This window comes from Phalaenopsis equestris, unplaced genomic scaffold, assembly GCF_001263595.1.
Source record: "Phalaenopsis equestris unplaced genomic scaffold, ASM126359v1 Scaffold000088, whole genome shotgun sequence".
NCBI lineage: Eukaryota > Viridiplantae > Streptophyta > Magnoliopsida > Asparagales > Orchidaceae > Phalaenopsis > Phalaenopsis equestris.
Window position 1 is genome coordinate 394,633 of NW_018164530.1, and position 16,143 is coordinate 410,775.

The window sequence follows — 16,143 nt, forward strand, 5'->3', positions numbered from 1 at the left end:
TTTGTTGTCATTTTTATGAAAGATTAGATACGTACGACTCCATTCTTGAGTACTTTTTGATGCAATCTTTAGGGTTTAAATCATGTTTTTTTATGAGATGAAAGCTTTTGGTTGGTATACATGTTAAAAGTAATGTTTAGATGTTGGATATATAAATACATGAGAATTTTGTGGTGTGTATGTAAATGCTAATTTTTCTTTTACACTATTGGGGCATATGTTTGTGGTTTGCTGATGAAATGATGTTATGGGTTGGGGCATATGTTTGTGGTTTGTTGATGAAATGGTGGTTATGGGTTAGGCCATATGTTTGTGGTTTGCTTATGAGATGGTGTCTATGGGTTGGGGCATATGGTTGTGCTTTGCTGATGTGATTGTGGTTGTGAGTTGGGGCATATGTTTTTGTCTTGCTCGTGAGATTGTGGTTGTGGCTTGGGGCATATGTTTGTTCTTTGCTGGTGGAGTAGTGGTTGTGGGTTGGGGTGTATGTTTATGTTTTTATGAGGAGATGGTGGTTGTGGGTTGGGGCATATGCTTGTGCTTTACTGGTGAGATGTTGGTTGTGGGTTGGGGCATATAGTGTGGTGTGCTGGTGTGATGGTGGTTGTGGGTTGTAGCATATCGTGTGGTATGCTGATGGGATGTTGGATGTGGATTAGGGCATATGTTTGTGTCTTGCTCGTGAGATGGTGGCCATGGGTTGGGACATATGGTTGTGCTTTACTGATGTGATGGTGGCTGTGGGTTGGGACATATGCTCGTGGTTTGCTTATGAGATTGTGTTTATGAGTTGGGGCATATAGTTGTGTTTTGTTGATGTGATGGTGGTTGTGAGTTGGGACATATGTTTGTGATTTACTTATGAGATGGTGTTTTTAGGTTGGGGCATATGGTCATTATTTGATGATGTGAAGGAGAATGTGGTTGGGGCATATGGTTGTGATTTACTGATGGGATTGAGGTAGTGAGTTGGGGCATATGGCTGTTCTGTGAGTTGTTGTTATTGAATATGTGGGAATTGGGGTGGCAATTGTGGGTTGGGGTGCATCCAGATAGGGGTGGCAATTGTGGGTTGGAAAAATATTTATGTCACTTTATTTTTAGATTTTCATTTTTGTTTGTTTAATTTTTGTTATCATAGTAATACAATGATCAAGACCAAAGAGTCTGGTACGCCCGCATTATGGGATAAAGAAACCAAAATAATATTATGTGATTTTCGCCTTAAGAAAATTGATATGAGAAGTAAACCTACTATCTATTTCAATAAGAAATGTTGGCAATATATTATCAAGAAATTCAATGAGAGTACATGCAGAGAGTATGACATGATATAATTGAAGAACAAGTGAAATCAACTAATGAATGATTGAAAATTTTGGAAGAAATTTAAACAAGGATCAACGAGCTTAGGTTGGGATCCGGTGAAGCGAACCGTTGATGCTTCCGATGAGTGATGTGTAGAAAGACTTGTGGAAAGCATTTTTAACATGTCCCATAAATTTGGCCAACTTCATTTTCTTATTAAAATACTTATTATGCATTTGTAGGTGGTTCCCGCTACAAATAAATTTTAAATTTGTGGAGTTGAGTCTGAGTTGGGGGAGAACTTGGATCGGATGATTGGGGGTGTCATTGCTATGAAAAACTATGTATGTGTGCCCAGTGAGATAGGATTTTGTGCGACCACCGAGAACTTGGGAGCCAACCTATCAGGTGATTCAACTGAAATCCCCTGCCCGGGCCTCCATGAGGTCGAACAACCTGTAGTTCTAAGTGTCTGTGGGTTGAGAGTAAAAATAAAGTGGGGGCTGCTTACCTTAGAAGCCAGATATCACAACTGGTGGCTTCTTTTAGCGTTGATCCACAAACATCTCAAATAAATTATATCGAGCAGATCATGAAAATTTTAAATGCAACTCCAAATTTTTTTTTTATGATTTTGAGTTATACTTGTTTGTGGCAAAGTTGCTTGAAGATCCGACTCTTAGAGATTTTCTTGTCAAGATTGCAAAAGACAAAAGTGTAGTGTACCTATGACACTTCTATGGCCACAAAAATGTTTGAGAGATTTTTTTATTTACAGTCGCTTGGGACATTAATGTTTGCGTATTTTTTTCCTTATAACTTGGATATTTCAACTGTTTGGAACTTCGCTTATTCAGTGCATTTAAATTTTTTTTTCATTATGTTTGTAACCTTATGTGGTGGCAGTTAATTCATTGATATTTCACTGTTAGACAACACGATACTGATTTATATGGATCCAATTGAAAGAAGACGCAAAATGAGAATTGCAGTTATCGTGTGTCTGATCTACGAATACCACAAATCATACATTGATAAGTCTCATTACATGACATCCTCATTTGTTGGGGACAAATGGGTTGAGAAGTTGCTTTGCACGAGAAAAAAAGTATTCATTGCTCTGTTGGAGGAACTACACAGATTTACTTCCCGGGATGATTTTACGAGAGGCGTTGGCAATAACCCTCTACATACTATCCCATAATGAATCAATGCGATGTGCAATAGAGCGATTTTAACACTCATCCGAAATAATTTGCAGGTACTTCTCATTGAGGTTGAAGGCACTTGTGAGCTTTTCTTCACAAGTCATAAAACCTATTGATCATACGTTCGAACAGACCCCCACGGATGTTTCACATGATGTACGATACTTATTGTTCCTTAAGGTAATTTCTCAAATTCATTAGAATCAAATTTAAGAAAAAATGTTGTTATTATGAACTTAACATTATTTTATCAAGATTGTATTGAATTAATTGATGGAACACACATTGACGCCATGTTCTAAATAATGAGAAGGTTGCATTCATCGATTGTTGTGGGAGCTCGACGTTGAATGTAATGGTCGTTTACGACTTCAACATGTGGTTTACTTTTGTTATGGCTGATTGGGAAGACGGTGCACCTGACAGTAGAGTTTTCAAAGCTATGACGCAGAATGAGACTTACAACTTCCCACATCATCCTGCAGGTATGCTTGAGACTCACATAATCTCGTATTTAACTTTTATCTCAATATTAATTATACAATTTATATCTGGTAAATATTAATTGGTCGATGATGAATATTCGTCGTAACAAGGGTATCTCAAGTCTTTCATGATATGAGACATCACTTACCAAACTTTGAGCAAGTAAGCAATGTAATACGAGGCAAAAAAAATGTTCAATAAAAGATATTTCCCGTTACGCGGTGTCATTGAGAGGACTTTCGGTGTTTGAAAGAAGAAATGAGTTATATTGCACATTATGTTTTCTTACTCGTTTCCCAAACAAATTTAGATTGTGATTGCCACGATGACGCTCCGCAGTTACATTTGACGTCAACCTTCCTGTAACGACATCGACTTACGTCGGGCAGATGAGGATCATGAGCTTGTACTTGTCGAAGAATTTGAGTGTCGTCTTGGGCATTCTATGCCACATAATGTGATTGATGTTTCCACCACCTGTACTACAGACGAGAATGCGCGAGTGAGATGACAAAGTAAAAGGAATAAATTACTGATTAGATTTGTAGGAGGGTGATTAGACTATTTATTATTATATTATCTGTACTTTATTCAGTGTTAATTTTATTTTATTATTACCTTTTATATTTGATAATGATTGTTTGAGATTTTTGCATTTCTTTTGTTTTTGTTTTGGTGGGTTTGAGGTGTCGATGATAAGATGTTTGACCTTATGGGTTATTTGGATGACCAGTTGGTCTCTCTTACTTTGTGTCACTTGTAAAATCTTAATGAAGTCAACTAAGTTCATTTTTTCTTTTCATTTCAATACGATTTTTGAGGTTTTTTTGAAAGATATTTTTTTTATGATATGCATATGTGACTGACACAAGCTTTGTATTACGTGGGTTAAAAACAACCAATAACCATTTTTCTACGAGTTCTACTGTCTTCTTGTAGTGACAGATTGGTTGGGTGGTGTACTGAGTTTTCTGGATCTTTCGTCTGCACAAAATTGTAATTGTTCACTTCATATATCAATTTATACTTGATTATTTTGTACATTTTCCTTTTATTTTCGTTCTTAATATATTTGAGATTGATTGTTTGAGTTTTTTATGTTATTCGTAGTTTTTTTTTTTCATTCGCATTTCATTTGTTTTTCTTTTGGATGGTTTAAGAGGTTCACTATGAGACTTTTGACTTTATGAGTTCTTCTGGATGTCATGTTAGTCGCTATTGGTTGATGTCACATGTAAAATTTTAATGAAGGCAGCCAAGTTCCAATCTTATTGTCAACGACATGGTTTTTTAGGATTTTCTGGAGGACCCTTTTCAGTGATTTGCATGCGTGACACGCGTGAACTTGGTTTTACGTGAGTTAAAGACAACCAAATATATTTTTTTTACAAGGTTTGTTGTCTTCTTGTAGTGACAGATTTGTTGGTTGGTTTATTGAGTTATCTGAGATCTCGCGCATGCTTAAAGCTATAACTTATTAATTCTTCTAGCATTTTCAACTTGTTTCATGATTAATGAGTTCTCTTTTGTAGCATTCAGAAAAGATGAGCTCAAGAACTTCAGACTTCCCTGCTTACGTCACGTCAAATGCATAACTACGGGAAAAAAGTTCTACAGATGCCCGCGCTGGGCAGACAATTTGGAGAAGTATGAGTCCTTCCGGTGGGCAGACAATCCGATAGATTTTATTGTCAACAATGATTGGGATGTTGTATCTCGTGAAGTACGTTGTCTGCAGTATAAAATCAATATTATCATATTACTAATAAAAACTTTGATAGTTTTTTATAACACACTTGATACTCACTGTTATGTGATCTGTTTATCTGAATTTTTGTATCATTCTGAAGTGAATTATTTGCTTTTGAATTAAAAGTATTACTATATATATATATATATATATATTATATATATATATATATGAACATAATGATTATTTATTCATAAATAACTGTCACATAATTATTTTTTAAATTATAGAAAATAACCTTTTGAGATAGGCCAGCTGAAGCAGTGATTAGGGTTTAGGTTAACCCTAAATCGGTTATCAAAACCCTAAATCCTCCTAATATTAAAATCTACCATCCCCTTCCCGCTATCCTGCCCGAAACCCTCGCCTACGTTCTCCTTGGCCAACCTCCCTTTCCCCCTCCCTTGCGGAAACCCTCGCGATACAGTGGCGAATGGAGCTAGTTATAAACGAAACGACGGGACCACGCTGTACGAAGACCTCCGAAACTCCCTTCTTATTACCCCTTCCTCTCCGCTGCTACCCGAAACCATGAGAAAAAGGTAAGAAGACACTACGGTAACCCTCACATTTCCGGCTCCACATTTCCTTCCATCCCTCCTTTTGCCAGTTTTTCAGTTTTTTTCTGCCCCCTTAATACCGTTTGCCAACAGGATTTAATAAATGCGGGATTTTAGCAGAACGGAGGAGAAACGGGCTTTCAAATTCTGTAGGATCTAATGTTTTATTTTTAGTTGTTTGACAGAGTTTAAGTTAAATACTGCTCAAATTCTGCTACCAAACAGCGTGAGTATAAACTTATTTTATATACGTATGGCAGGCATGCACCGAGATTTCCACCTAAGAACAACATCGGCGCGTGTATTGTTTGCTTTTCCTGGTGACTCTCAGCCGCGTCTGGATGGTGTTTTCGCCGTCATATAAGGATAGCAAACCCGTGACGATGCCACTTAACTCAAGTGCGCATCCTCCTCTTCCACCTAGACTCCTGCTCATCAACAAGTTTGCCGAATCCCGAGCACCAGAGCTTGAATCCCTGCACTCCATTGTCTCCAAGCGTCTTAATCATGATTTCCGCATGCGGCGTGACAAGCGGCGACGAACCACCAGCTTCCATAGCGGGAAGAATCGTCGGCAGAAGAGACCACGCTTGATAGATATTGCTGTCAACGGAACTGAGGCTGGGGATTTGGATAAAAAAGAAGCGGATCGGACCCCCGCGATGGGTAAGAAGACGGATAGAATTGCGGAGGAATCCGACATTTGGGTTTTGTTTGTCCGGGGATGGGACGAAGAGGCTTCGAACTCATCTCTGGCATGCCAAACGGTTCTCGATGGTGAAGCGTTGGGGATTCTATTTGCCTCTTGGGCTGCAAGGCAGGTAGACAGATTCTTCTCATCGGGGCCCTACAACTTTATGTGTTTTTTAATTTTCTTTTTGGGTTAACTACCATGAAGAGAATGATTTAATTTATCATTGTCAACTAACCTATTAAAACGATCAAATTTTAATATTACCATTATAGCCAAAAGAAATCGAAGTATCAGAACAACACATTGAGTAGTGCCATGAGGGTCAAGATTCCCAATTTTTGCAATTATATTTCTCAGAATCAATCAGCCATGTGATAACGGATGAAAGCAAACATATCTCTCCATCTCCCTCTTGCAGCACTGTTGCCACTTTCTTCTGTGTCGGCATTCAGCGCCATGCACCTCTGACAAGTGGTTGCATCTTAGTAGTTAATCCAATGTAGAACCTGCCATCCTATCATGTAGTTACGCACACAATACATTTGCACACCACATACAATAGTGGAATGAAATGGAATAAATGAATTAGTTCATTTTCTGTTCACCAATGTGTTCATGGTAGAAGAGTTTATTCACCTGACATTTCTTCTACCCTATTGTCTCTTCTAGTCTCAATCTTGACAGATTGAACTTAGTTTTATGACCAGCTCTGACTCTATCAGCAATATCCCAAAGATTATGGAAGGCAATTTGCTATACTGAAATGACATTCCCTTTCCTCGACTCGAACTTTGGATGGCAAATGTCAAAACTACCATAAACACATGGCCTAATCTTGAAAAAAATCCAAATTGCCACTTTCAAATCTTCAATATATTCCAAGCAATTACATTTGAAGGTTATCTAGAAGTTTTTATTTTTTATTCATCCAAATTTGTCTTGAGATGAAAATGAAACATACTCACCCAATTTATAATACAGCTTGTGGATTCTCATTGACCAAAACTCTGTGACAACTCTATTCTCCACCATCCCAACCTCTTTATTACCAGATGTCTTGAATTTGAAAACCTGTTTGGACATTTGGAGCACCTTAAACCGTAGAGCACAATCCTGGTACTTTAGCTCTCAAACTAAAAAATGAGCTCCATAATGTATCAATATTTAATGAATCTATGATTCAATATCTTTCGGGCATTAAGACCAAGGTCAACATCATCACAACTACTGAAGTCATCATTGATCATGAGGATGTCATCTTATACACACTCAATAGTCTTCCTCTAAACTACTAAGCCTTCAAAATAGTTGTACAAACTAAACTCAAACAAATCAACCTTGATGACTTATACTCCCTCCTTTGTTCCGAGGAGACAAAACTCGCAATTGAAACTACTAATGAACTCCACAACATTCGACTATGTTAACATCGACTGGCTTTAACTATATCTCATGTTAAAAGGGTAGAGGCTAATTGACGCGGGGTTGCTAGAGCTAAATCGGCCCATAGTTCAGCAAAGGGGCGACAGTTCATCAAGGAGACTGAAACGACCGACCCTAATTAGGACTTAGAGCTGCCTCCGCCCAAGGGCCCCCTCCTAATTATATTTTTATTATAAATAGATTGCTTGTTGTGTCAGGGTTTAATTTTTTTTGAGATTTTTATTTGGATAGCAGTTGACATCCTCTTTTTCCGTTCTAGGATTGTATCCGAGGACGAGTGATGCTCTGATTGTATCTTGCTCCAAAGTAGTGATTATCTCCAACCTCCACCTCACCTGCAACCTCCCTCTCGTTGTCACCAATGCCACAATTGTTGCAATTCACCCCGAAGACAACTATTCTACTGTTTACTACAGCCACTAAACCTTCCACTTTCCCGTTTACCTTTTTCCCTTCTTCCAACCCTCCTCTTATCAGTTGTTGTCTTCCTTGTGTCAACCACTTTCCTGGTTCTTCTGCAACCTCCTCCCATCCTCTCAGAACTGTTGCCCGCAACTCCTTTCACCGCCTTTTTGAGTTGTTTCCAGAACCCACTTTTAAGGTGTATATGTATATACACCTTACAAGTGATTAAATCACAGCCCATATGAAAAATGAAACTGTTGCATAGCTTGATAAGTGGAATAACCATAGTAGCACTATTATAATTAACAATGATAAATTAATTTAATTAATACTTAAGTTAACTCAATTAATACTCAAAATAACATTATTTTAGTTAATGATTTATTTTTATAAAATAAAATATATTAACAATTTATATATACTATTATATATCAATTTGATCAATAAAGAAAGTAAAATTTTATGAAAATAGTTTGGTTAGACTTCATGAAATGCAAAAAAAATATTTTATAATGATCAAAACTTCACCTGAATTGCCCAGAACTGGGTATTACAAATGGAGTCCTGGCTACACCATAATCCTAGGATGCCTAGGGGTGCTATTGAATGTGTCCATTATGTGTTGTACTCATTGCTATCAACCATAGGTGTTGCTTTACACTGCTCAAGGCGCTATATTTTGTTTTGACATCATCCATAGGCGTGTAGAAATGATACTTCGTTTTAACATCATCCATGGTATTACAAATCATAATTACCTAGTGTGGTAGAAATGATAGTATTAAGATGCATGCGTAGAAAATATGATAAGGTACAGAACGATTATATTGCAGAGATTTTTGTAGTAGCACACGCTGGGACAACACAATGTTGTAGTCTGTTTGGACACGTGCAGAACAAATAATTCACCCCTAAGGCAAAGGGGTAGAATTGATGTGAATAGTTTTGGAAGGGAAATGGTGCAGATTAAAAGGAACTTTGCTAGTTATATAAAAAAAATTTTCACAGATTAGTTTAGACACATGCATTACATGGCAAGCCGGATGGTTTTCTCTTTATTTATACAATCTACTTGTATATCATATTAATTTGATAATATAGCTTAGAAATGTTCTTTTTTATCGGCTTTAGAAAACAAATATTTGGTCAACAAGATTGTTATTATTTTACAGGGGAAGAGGTTCGAAAGCTGTCTTGAAGTGGTTAAAATCTGGAGCACTTATACATGATGCTAGTTATACTCTTCCTGTTCAATTGGAGGGTCCACAGGTTGGCATTATTATTATTATTATTCTTATTTTTTGCCGTTATTACTTATTTTATTTTATTTTATTCATTGACATTCGCTTCATTTTCTTGAGATCCAGCTTAAGATGGTTCTATAAAGAAATGTTTTCTAATGTAAAATTTTTATATTATCATCATTGTTCTTGCTTGTCTCCCAACCAAAAAGAAAATAATAATAATATAGTATTTTTTTAAAGTCGTACAAAAGAGCATCTTTTGAAGCGAAGCTTATATAGAGGCATCACACTAGCGGTGTAAGTGTGTCAAGCCGATTCATGAGCAAGCTCAAGTCGGTTTTATAAGTGGCTCATGTACTATGCTCGATGAGCTAACAAGCCAAGCTCATGCTAGCTCTGACTCAACTCGTCAGCTCGTGAGTTGGCATGTTTAAAAATATATTAATATAAAATACACTCAAAATATATTAAATTTGAAGTTATTATCTTTAAATTATAAAAAAATGGCTAAAAAATAGTATTTTGTATTTTATATTAAGTGATTTTCTATTATTTCTTTTCTAATTGCTCATTCTATTTGTCATTTTATTATAATACCACTTTAAATTATTATTATTTTCTCTCTTTTATAATAAATAAGTTGGCTTGTGAGCTGGTTCGAACTCGTAGACTTAAAACTGAAGCTCGAGCTCGAACTTGAAAAAATTAATCAAGCTCATGCTCAAGCTGAGGGTGGCTCGAGCTTGACTCGACTTGTTTATGCTCATACACAAGTGATTATCCAAAAGCTGTAGGCATTAAAGATGATATTTTATTTGGCAGTTTGTACTTTGCTTTGGAAGAGCAATGCCATCTGTGCGCCTTTTGCAACCTTACTTCTATAATTCAGTTACCCTTGTAGTACCTTTCGATTAATTTCTTTGGCTTCTTTATTGGTGTGTGACCTCTCTAATTTGATCTTATTACTGTTTGATTTGTTGTGTTATTTAAATTATCTCTTAGATTTTTGAGATCTTTCCACCGACTTCAGTATTTATTTCTTTGTAAGTGTAAGCTTTTAATCGGTGATTTTTTTTGGACATTTCTGTACTTATTGTGAAATGGTCTCTTTTCTCATATACTATTGATTTTTAATTCTATAATGCGAACATACTAAAAAAAAAATTCCAGTGGGAATGACATTTTTTTTTTTGCAAAGTTTAGACTAAAGTTTTAGTTTCTATTTGATGCACCTCATAAATTGTTTGATGCTTAGATTTCATATATCATTTTCCTGTTACGAGGGCTTAATAGTTTTGCTTGATATTTAATTGCACTTAGCTTACTAAAGGTAGTTTTAAGCCTTTACTACATGTTTTTTAAGTATATGAAATTGTACAAATTACGTGTCTCGGTTACATTTTACTTTGAGTATTATGGTTTGAAAAATAATATTTAAACCTGCTACTTTATTTGAAAGGTGCTTTCTTTAGTTCTTAAATGTGATAGATTGCAAGATTTTCTGCATTGATTGTATCTTTTCTAGAATGGCCTTTTACTTTGAATTGACAGGGAAATTCTTCAGGAATCTATCTTGGATGTTATGAGGATGGTGTTGCGACCATTTCCTTCAGGTTCTTCAGAACAAATGTCTAAGCCAGTAATTTATGGAGCTTGCTATGCTAACTCAATGGTTTGTTTCAATTTTGCAACCTTTCAGCGCTTATACATATTTGAAGATTGAATGTGCGCATATAATGAATTAAAATCGTTACTCTTTATAGCTTTACGATGTGAGATCCCTGCTTCTGAAGTTCATTGCTCCAGTCACTTACATGTGGCTGCCACTGAAAAGAGGAGAGATTTACTTTGATTCTGGACAAATAGATGCTCATAGTAGCTTCAGTAGATCTGAAGGTAGCGCTTGTTCACGGCAGTTGTGGATATGGTTACATCCTGCTTCTTACAGAGAAGGATTCAATGCACTGAGTTATGCTTGTCAGAAAGAGGTATCGCCATTGTCGACATTGTCCTCTTTTCTACTGAAGGATGGTTTATGATTGTAATATCAACCATTCGTCAATATATAAGAAGAAAATGAAATGTTTTTAATATGTGAATCTAATGCTTATACTTATTTTATTTTATTTTAATTTTGAATGTGAGAATACAGTGTTTTCCTCTTATGAAATTTGATGAATGCTCTACATTGGAATTCCTTCTGTCATGTTCATACAGATGAATGAGACAGGTACCTCTGTACATTGCCTTTCTATGGAGGGACATATTGCAAGGTTAGAAGTCATCGGAGCCAATTCACTGAAGATTCTCCAGAACATACTAATTCCTGTTACAGAGTAAGCGTAGATATACCACGAACTTCAATTCAGTCAGTCCTCATTTTTATTTCCACTGTTGCAAATATTTTGATAAATTGGCAGGTGTCCATCAATTGGTAGCCAAGCTCTATTGCCTTGCTCTTCATTGAGAGTGTGTTCAAATTCCCAGTTAAATCGTAGTTTTGTTCTTGAACATGCTGATCACCTTCCATCTCATGCCATTTTTCCATTAGAAGTTCAGGATCCCCGAAATTTACCTGTGAATGAAACCAATATTTTTCCTAAGACGGCCAGTTTTGCTGGCTGCCCACAGCATCAGGGTCCTGTTCATGATTCCAGTGTCAGTTGCTCTGAAGAATCAAGTGGGAATAAAGACTTGTTGCTTTCGTTCTGGTCAAAACCTGAAACCAATGGAGTTTTTCTTTCTGATTGTAGACAATTATGGGATTCTTATATAAATTTGAAACCTCCGTTGCCAGAAAATATTGTCTGCAAGGATAGGCATTGCAAGCGCTTAAAACAATTCTATCTGGATCCTTCCCATTCTGAAGAGTCAGGTGGTGAAGCAAGAGTTGGTTATGATCAGACTGTCCCCATTGTACTCTTAAGGCATCCAGAACATGGAACGTTTACTTCTGGGTAAACAGCAATGCAAATTGTTATGTTACTGTCTCTGCCTTTAGTGCTGGTAATAGTTGCTTCCTTTAAAAAGTCATTTATTGATTTTATTTTTATTTTTTCTTGCAGTTGGTCCGTAATTCTTCCTTTAAGTTGGGTAAAAACTTTTTGGATTTCTCTTGTCTTAAATAATGCTCATGCAATTGGATTAAGAGAAAAGCGGTGGATAGCTTGCAATGTGAGTTGCCTTAATCAAATTGTGGAAAAATTCTAGACTTCAGCTGTAGAAATGTTCATTATCATGATAAAGAGAATTTGTTTTATGATGAAAATGATCTCATCTCCAGAATTTATTTGAGTTTCCTGCCTGTGAAATTTTATTTTCCTAAGCTTCTCTTTGCAGGGTGGATTACCTTCATTCCCATATGATTTCCCTGATTCCAGTGCATACACATCACTTGTGGCTGCTGAAGCTGCAGAAGCTGATGAAGCTGCTAAGCTCCGACCTCCTGCTGTAAGACCAATTAGTTTTCCCTTAGCTTCGCCGTGGCATTGTGTAGCTCATACTCTTCATAGAGGTTTTAACACTTGTGAGTCATGCTATACTGCTAGACGAAAAGCTCATGGCATGTCATTTAGCGTAGAGTGTCGAGATAGCAAACAATCCTCGGATGAGCATGCCAGTGACCCTTTTATTGTTTCAATTTTAAGAACAACAAATAATTTAAATCATATTTTCGAAAAAGCCAGTGGTGAAGGATACCTAGACCAAGTTGGAGGACCTTTATTTGTGAGAGTTCTGATTCATGCATTCAAGGAAGGTTCTTTTGAAGCAGGAGCTGTTGTCTGTGCCCCTGCGCTTGCAGATCTCCCGACATGGATGTCTAGGTCATGAACATATCTTATCTTTTCTGTTAGCAAAATGGCTTGTTTTTTTTTCACATTTTTGGTGCAGTTCAATCATGCGTTACCAGTGTCAGGGAACAATTTAGATTAGCCTTTTCTATTTTTATGTTTCACCTGGCAAAATATCTGGCTTTTCACTTCGAGGCTTATGATAATTTCTTTTAAAACCACAGATCGGACATTCTCCACTACAGATGTCACAGTCCTTCATAAAATCTTATTTCACAAGGAAAGGTTCTGAACAGTGGGAACTACATGTGCCGCCACAGGATAGCTCAATACTGCAGTGGTACAGATGGCCAATTGGCTTCATTACTACTGGCTTCGTTCGTGGAAGGTTTGCCACCCTTTTGAACTAGGTGTTCATAGCATATTTTCAACTTAACAAGAAGCCAAATGAGCTCTTTTTATATTCGTCCCATTTAAAACTGTTAAAGATTACTTTTGAAGCCAGCTCTTGGTTAGCTAGAATCGTAACTCTGATATTCTTGAACAAAACTTATCAGGAGTTGGGACTTGTAAGGAAGTTTAGTACAACAAATCTTAGAAAAATTTGTGCAGTCATTCAGGTTTGAGTTACTTATCTATTCTGTATTCTGATTGACAGTGGAAAGCCTGTTGCGGTTGCATTCTGTGAAGCAAGAATCCTTAAGAGGCTGAAAGAGCAGCAAGCAACAGTGATGGATTCAACAGGACCTGAGATTTTTGTGCTGGTCAGAAATTTGAAATCAAGTACTTATCGACGAGCTGTTGCCACTATTTTCCTAGATCTGGCAGTTGAAGATCTAGGCTGGATGTAAGGAATGAAGAACCTTTCCAACTCTCATGACATTCCGACAAAAATATAGGTGACGTCTCCCTGAAGGTTCGAAGGGATGCTGCAAAATTAAGGGTTAAGATTGCATAATTATTTTATTTATTTGTATTTTTTGTATGCATAGATCATGATGAAATATGGGTTTGCATGTCAACCAGTTTGTTGAGTTAATTAATTTTTAATTTCTATGGCTTTATCAAATGGATTATAAGTGTTGAATCTGAAATTGCCCGTGAATCACACCCAAAGAATAGAGCGTAAAAAAAACGAGCAAGAGAGAGAAAAATAGTAATGAACAATGTTGAATAATGTTATTTTCATAACATGTTCCACCTTATTTATAGGGGAATGTTAGTATGGTGATATTATATTTTTGCACCCGTTTGGAGGGGTCCATACTTGGATATTACCGGTATTTTATAAGTGTGGGCTTATTGTCCAACTACTTTTTAACTCGATTGACTAAGATACATTGACTTCGGGTCGATGGGGTCAGTTCAGTCGGCTGAGCTTGGTCATTATGGTGCTGCCGGTTGATCCAGTCTGGTTGACTATCTTCAATTCCTGTTGAGGAGTCTTTGGATTCTACTTGAGATGATCGAAAGTACTTTCTGGAACTGGATATTCTTTTGGATTGTCTCTACTTAGGGGTTGGCTAATCTCTATCGCATTGTCCTCTTTTGGTCCGTTAGATCTATTTAAGATTAGTGCAGACACTATTGTGATGTAGAATAAGTTTATATACTGAGGATATTTTTTAAAGGGGAAAATTTGAAATTCTTTCTATTATAGCAGTGTATGCTCTCTCTCTCTATCAATCTTTCAGAACTTTGTAATATCTGCTTAGCCTTTTGAATTTGCGGCAGTTAAAATCTTTTTTTCTTTTATTTGAACTTCTTGAGGGAGAAAGTTGGAACTCATCATTATTTCTTTTTTTTTTCTTCTTTTGATGTTAACACCAAGTAATGAATTTTTTAATTTTTGTGAGGTTAAGCATGTTAATTATTTCATAACTTTTTTTTTTTTTTTGTCATGGAATGGAAAATTAAGAGTTGGGATTGATATGGGACCTAGATGGGGTAGTCATTAATTTGTAGCTTCTATTGCGTGATTATTCTATGGAGGTGCTCCTTATCTTCGACAGCTCCTCAAGCTGTTCTGCTGAAGCCATTCTTTTGTTTGTCGAAGGCAATACTACAAGTTTATATATATATAACAGAAATGGCTTCATTTCTCGAACTATTTAATATAAAATATTTTTTATATTAAATTTTTTTTTGCAATTTTTAATATATTTTTGTTGTGAGAAATTGTGTTTTACAATTAATTATTAATGAAATAATTAAAACTTTGAAATGTATTGGAGGATCGTTAACACGCACTGGAACTCTCAATAGTCAACACCAACAGTGAACTTCAAAAAGAGATCCCTAACAATTTAGGTCGAGCCCAAACGCTGCGCTTGCTATTACCATGCGTTCAGGAGATAGCTTTTCATACTTCACCTTATGTTTGGCTTTTACTATCATTGGTTTCTTACATAAACTTGTAATACATGTGATTTTACCTTATGCTGATATGAAACACATTAATATTTTAATTAATAATTGATGTTGGAATCAAATTGTAAAGCATTCGCAAATAAAGTTCTTGCTTTTTAGCACCACGAGAATGCGATTTGTATTCATTCAATAATCAATAAATAGAATAAAGTAGCCCAATTATTTATGATTCAATCATGCCTCCATAGCAACCACCCAATTCAAATGAGCAACCCAATCAACACTTGAATAATGTTAAGATGCATTCATCAAAACATGGCTACACGTATTTAACAGCATTTTCAGACAAGAAAGCCAAATAATTTGCAGTGCAATAATAGCAAAGAAAAAGCTAAGTTTTCTGCTGGGAGTATTGAGGAGATCCAAAGCCTGGTGGCCCCCTCACCCCTCTCTTCTAACATTAATATTATTTACCAATACTTCACAATGCTCAATTACTCGCGGAGCACCACATCCTTCATGCGTTAAATGTCAGTGGGCAAATTAATTAACCCGCCGCTTCAAGCGTCTGCTTGCGTTCCCGCCGTACCTTGGGAAGCTGAATTGGTGCGCTGCGGAGCGCGATTCATAAACGTGTTCCACTTTCTCTGTCGCATTTAATACAGCACCGCTCAGCCTTGGAAGCGATACTCTCTTTGTTCTTCTTGTTTACTTGGGAGTTGGGAATGGAGAGTCCGAATCAAATAACGGCGGGTCAGGTACATGCATGATGCATTGAGCCAAATTCGGAAACTTGGTTCAATGGCTTCATGTTTTGTTAACTTCGTTTGAATTATGAATTGCTTTGCTTTCGTGCGAAATATTGTAAATCCTGAAAGCAGTAG

The 16,143-nt window shown here is 36.5% G+C and overlaps 2 protein-coding genes across 2 annotated transcripts; both read left to right on the top strand.

The window, feature by feature from the left end:
* Window positions 1-5,065: 5,065 nt before the first annotated feature.
* On the top strand, window positions 5,066-13,112 carry LOC110019962 (ribonucleases P/MRP protein subunit POP1-like). The gene is given in 10 exon segments (XM_020717877.1): window positions 5,066-5,294; window positions 5,573-5,965; window positions 5,967-6,133; window positions 9,027-9,123; window positions 10,663-10,770; window positions 10,862-11,086; window positions 11,316-11,434; window positions 11,519-12,055; window positions 12,164-12,272; window positions 12,438-13,112. Coding segments are annotated over 9 exon segments (2,166 nt in total). The 5' UTR covers window positions 5,066-5,294; window positions 5,573-5,653; the 3' UTR covers window positions 12,930-13,112.
* A 12-nt stretch (window positions 13,113-13,124) lies between these two features.
* Window positions 13,125-14,105, top strand: LOC110019963. Its single transcript, XM_020717878.1, has 2 exons — window positions 13,125-13,277; window positions 13,548-14,105. The coding sequence occupies exons 1-2, from the start codon at window positions 13,135-13,137 to the stop codon at window positions 13,738-13,740; spliced, it is 336 nt and encodes a 111-aa protein (XP_020573537.1). The 5' UTR covers window positions 13,125-13,134; the 3' UTR covers window positions 13,741-14,105.
* The last annotated feature ends 2,038 nt before the right edge of the window (window positions 14,106-16,143 follow it).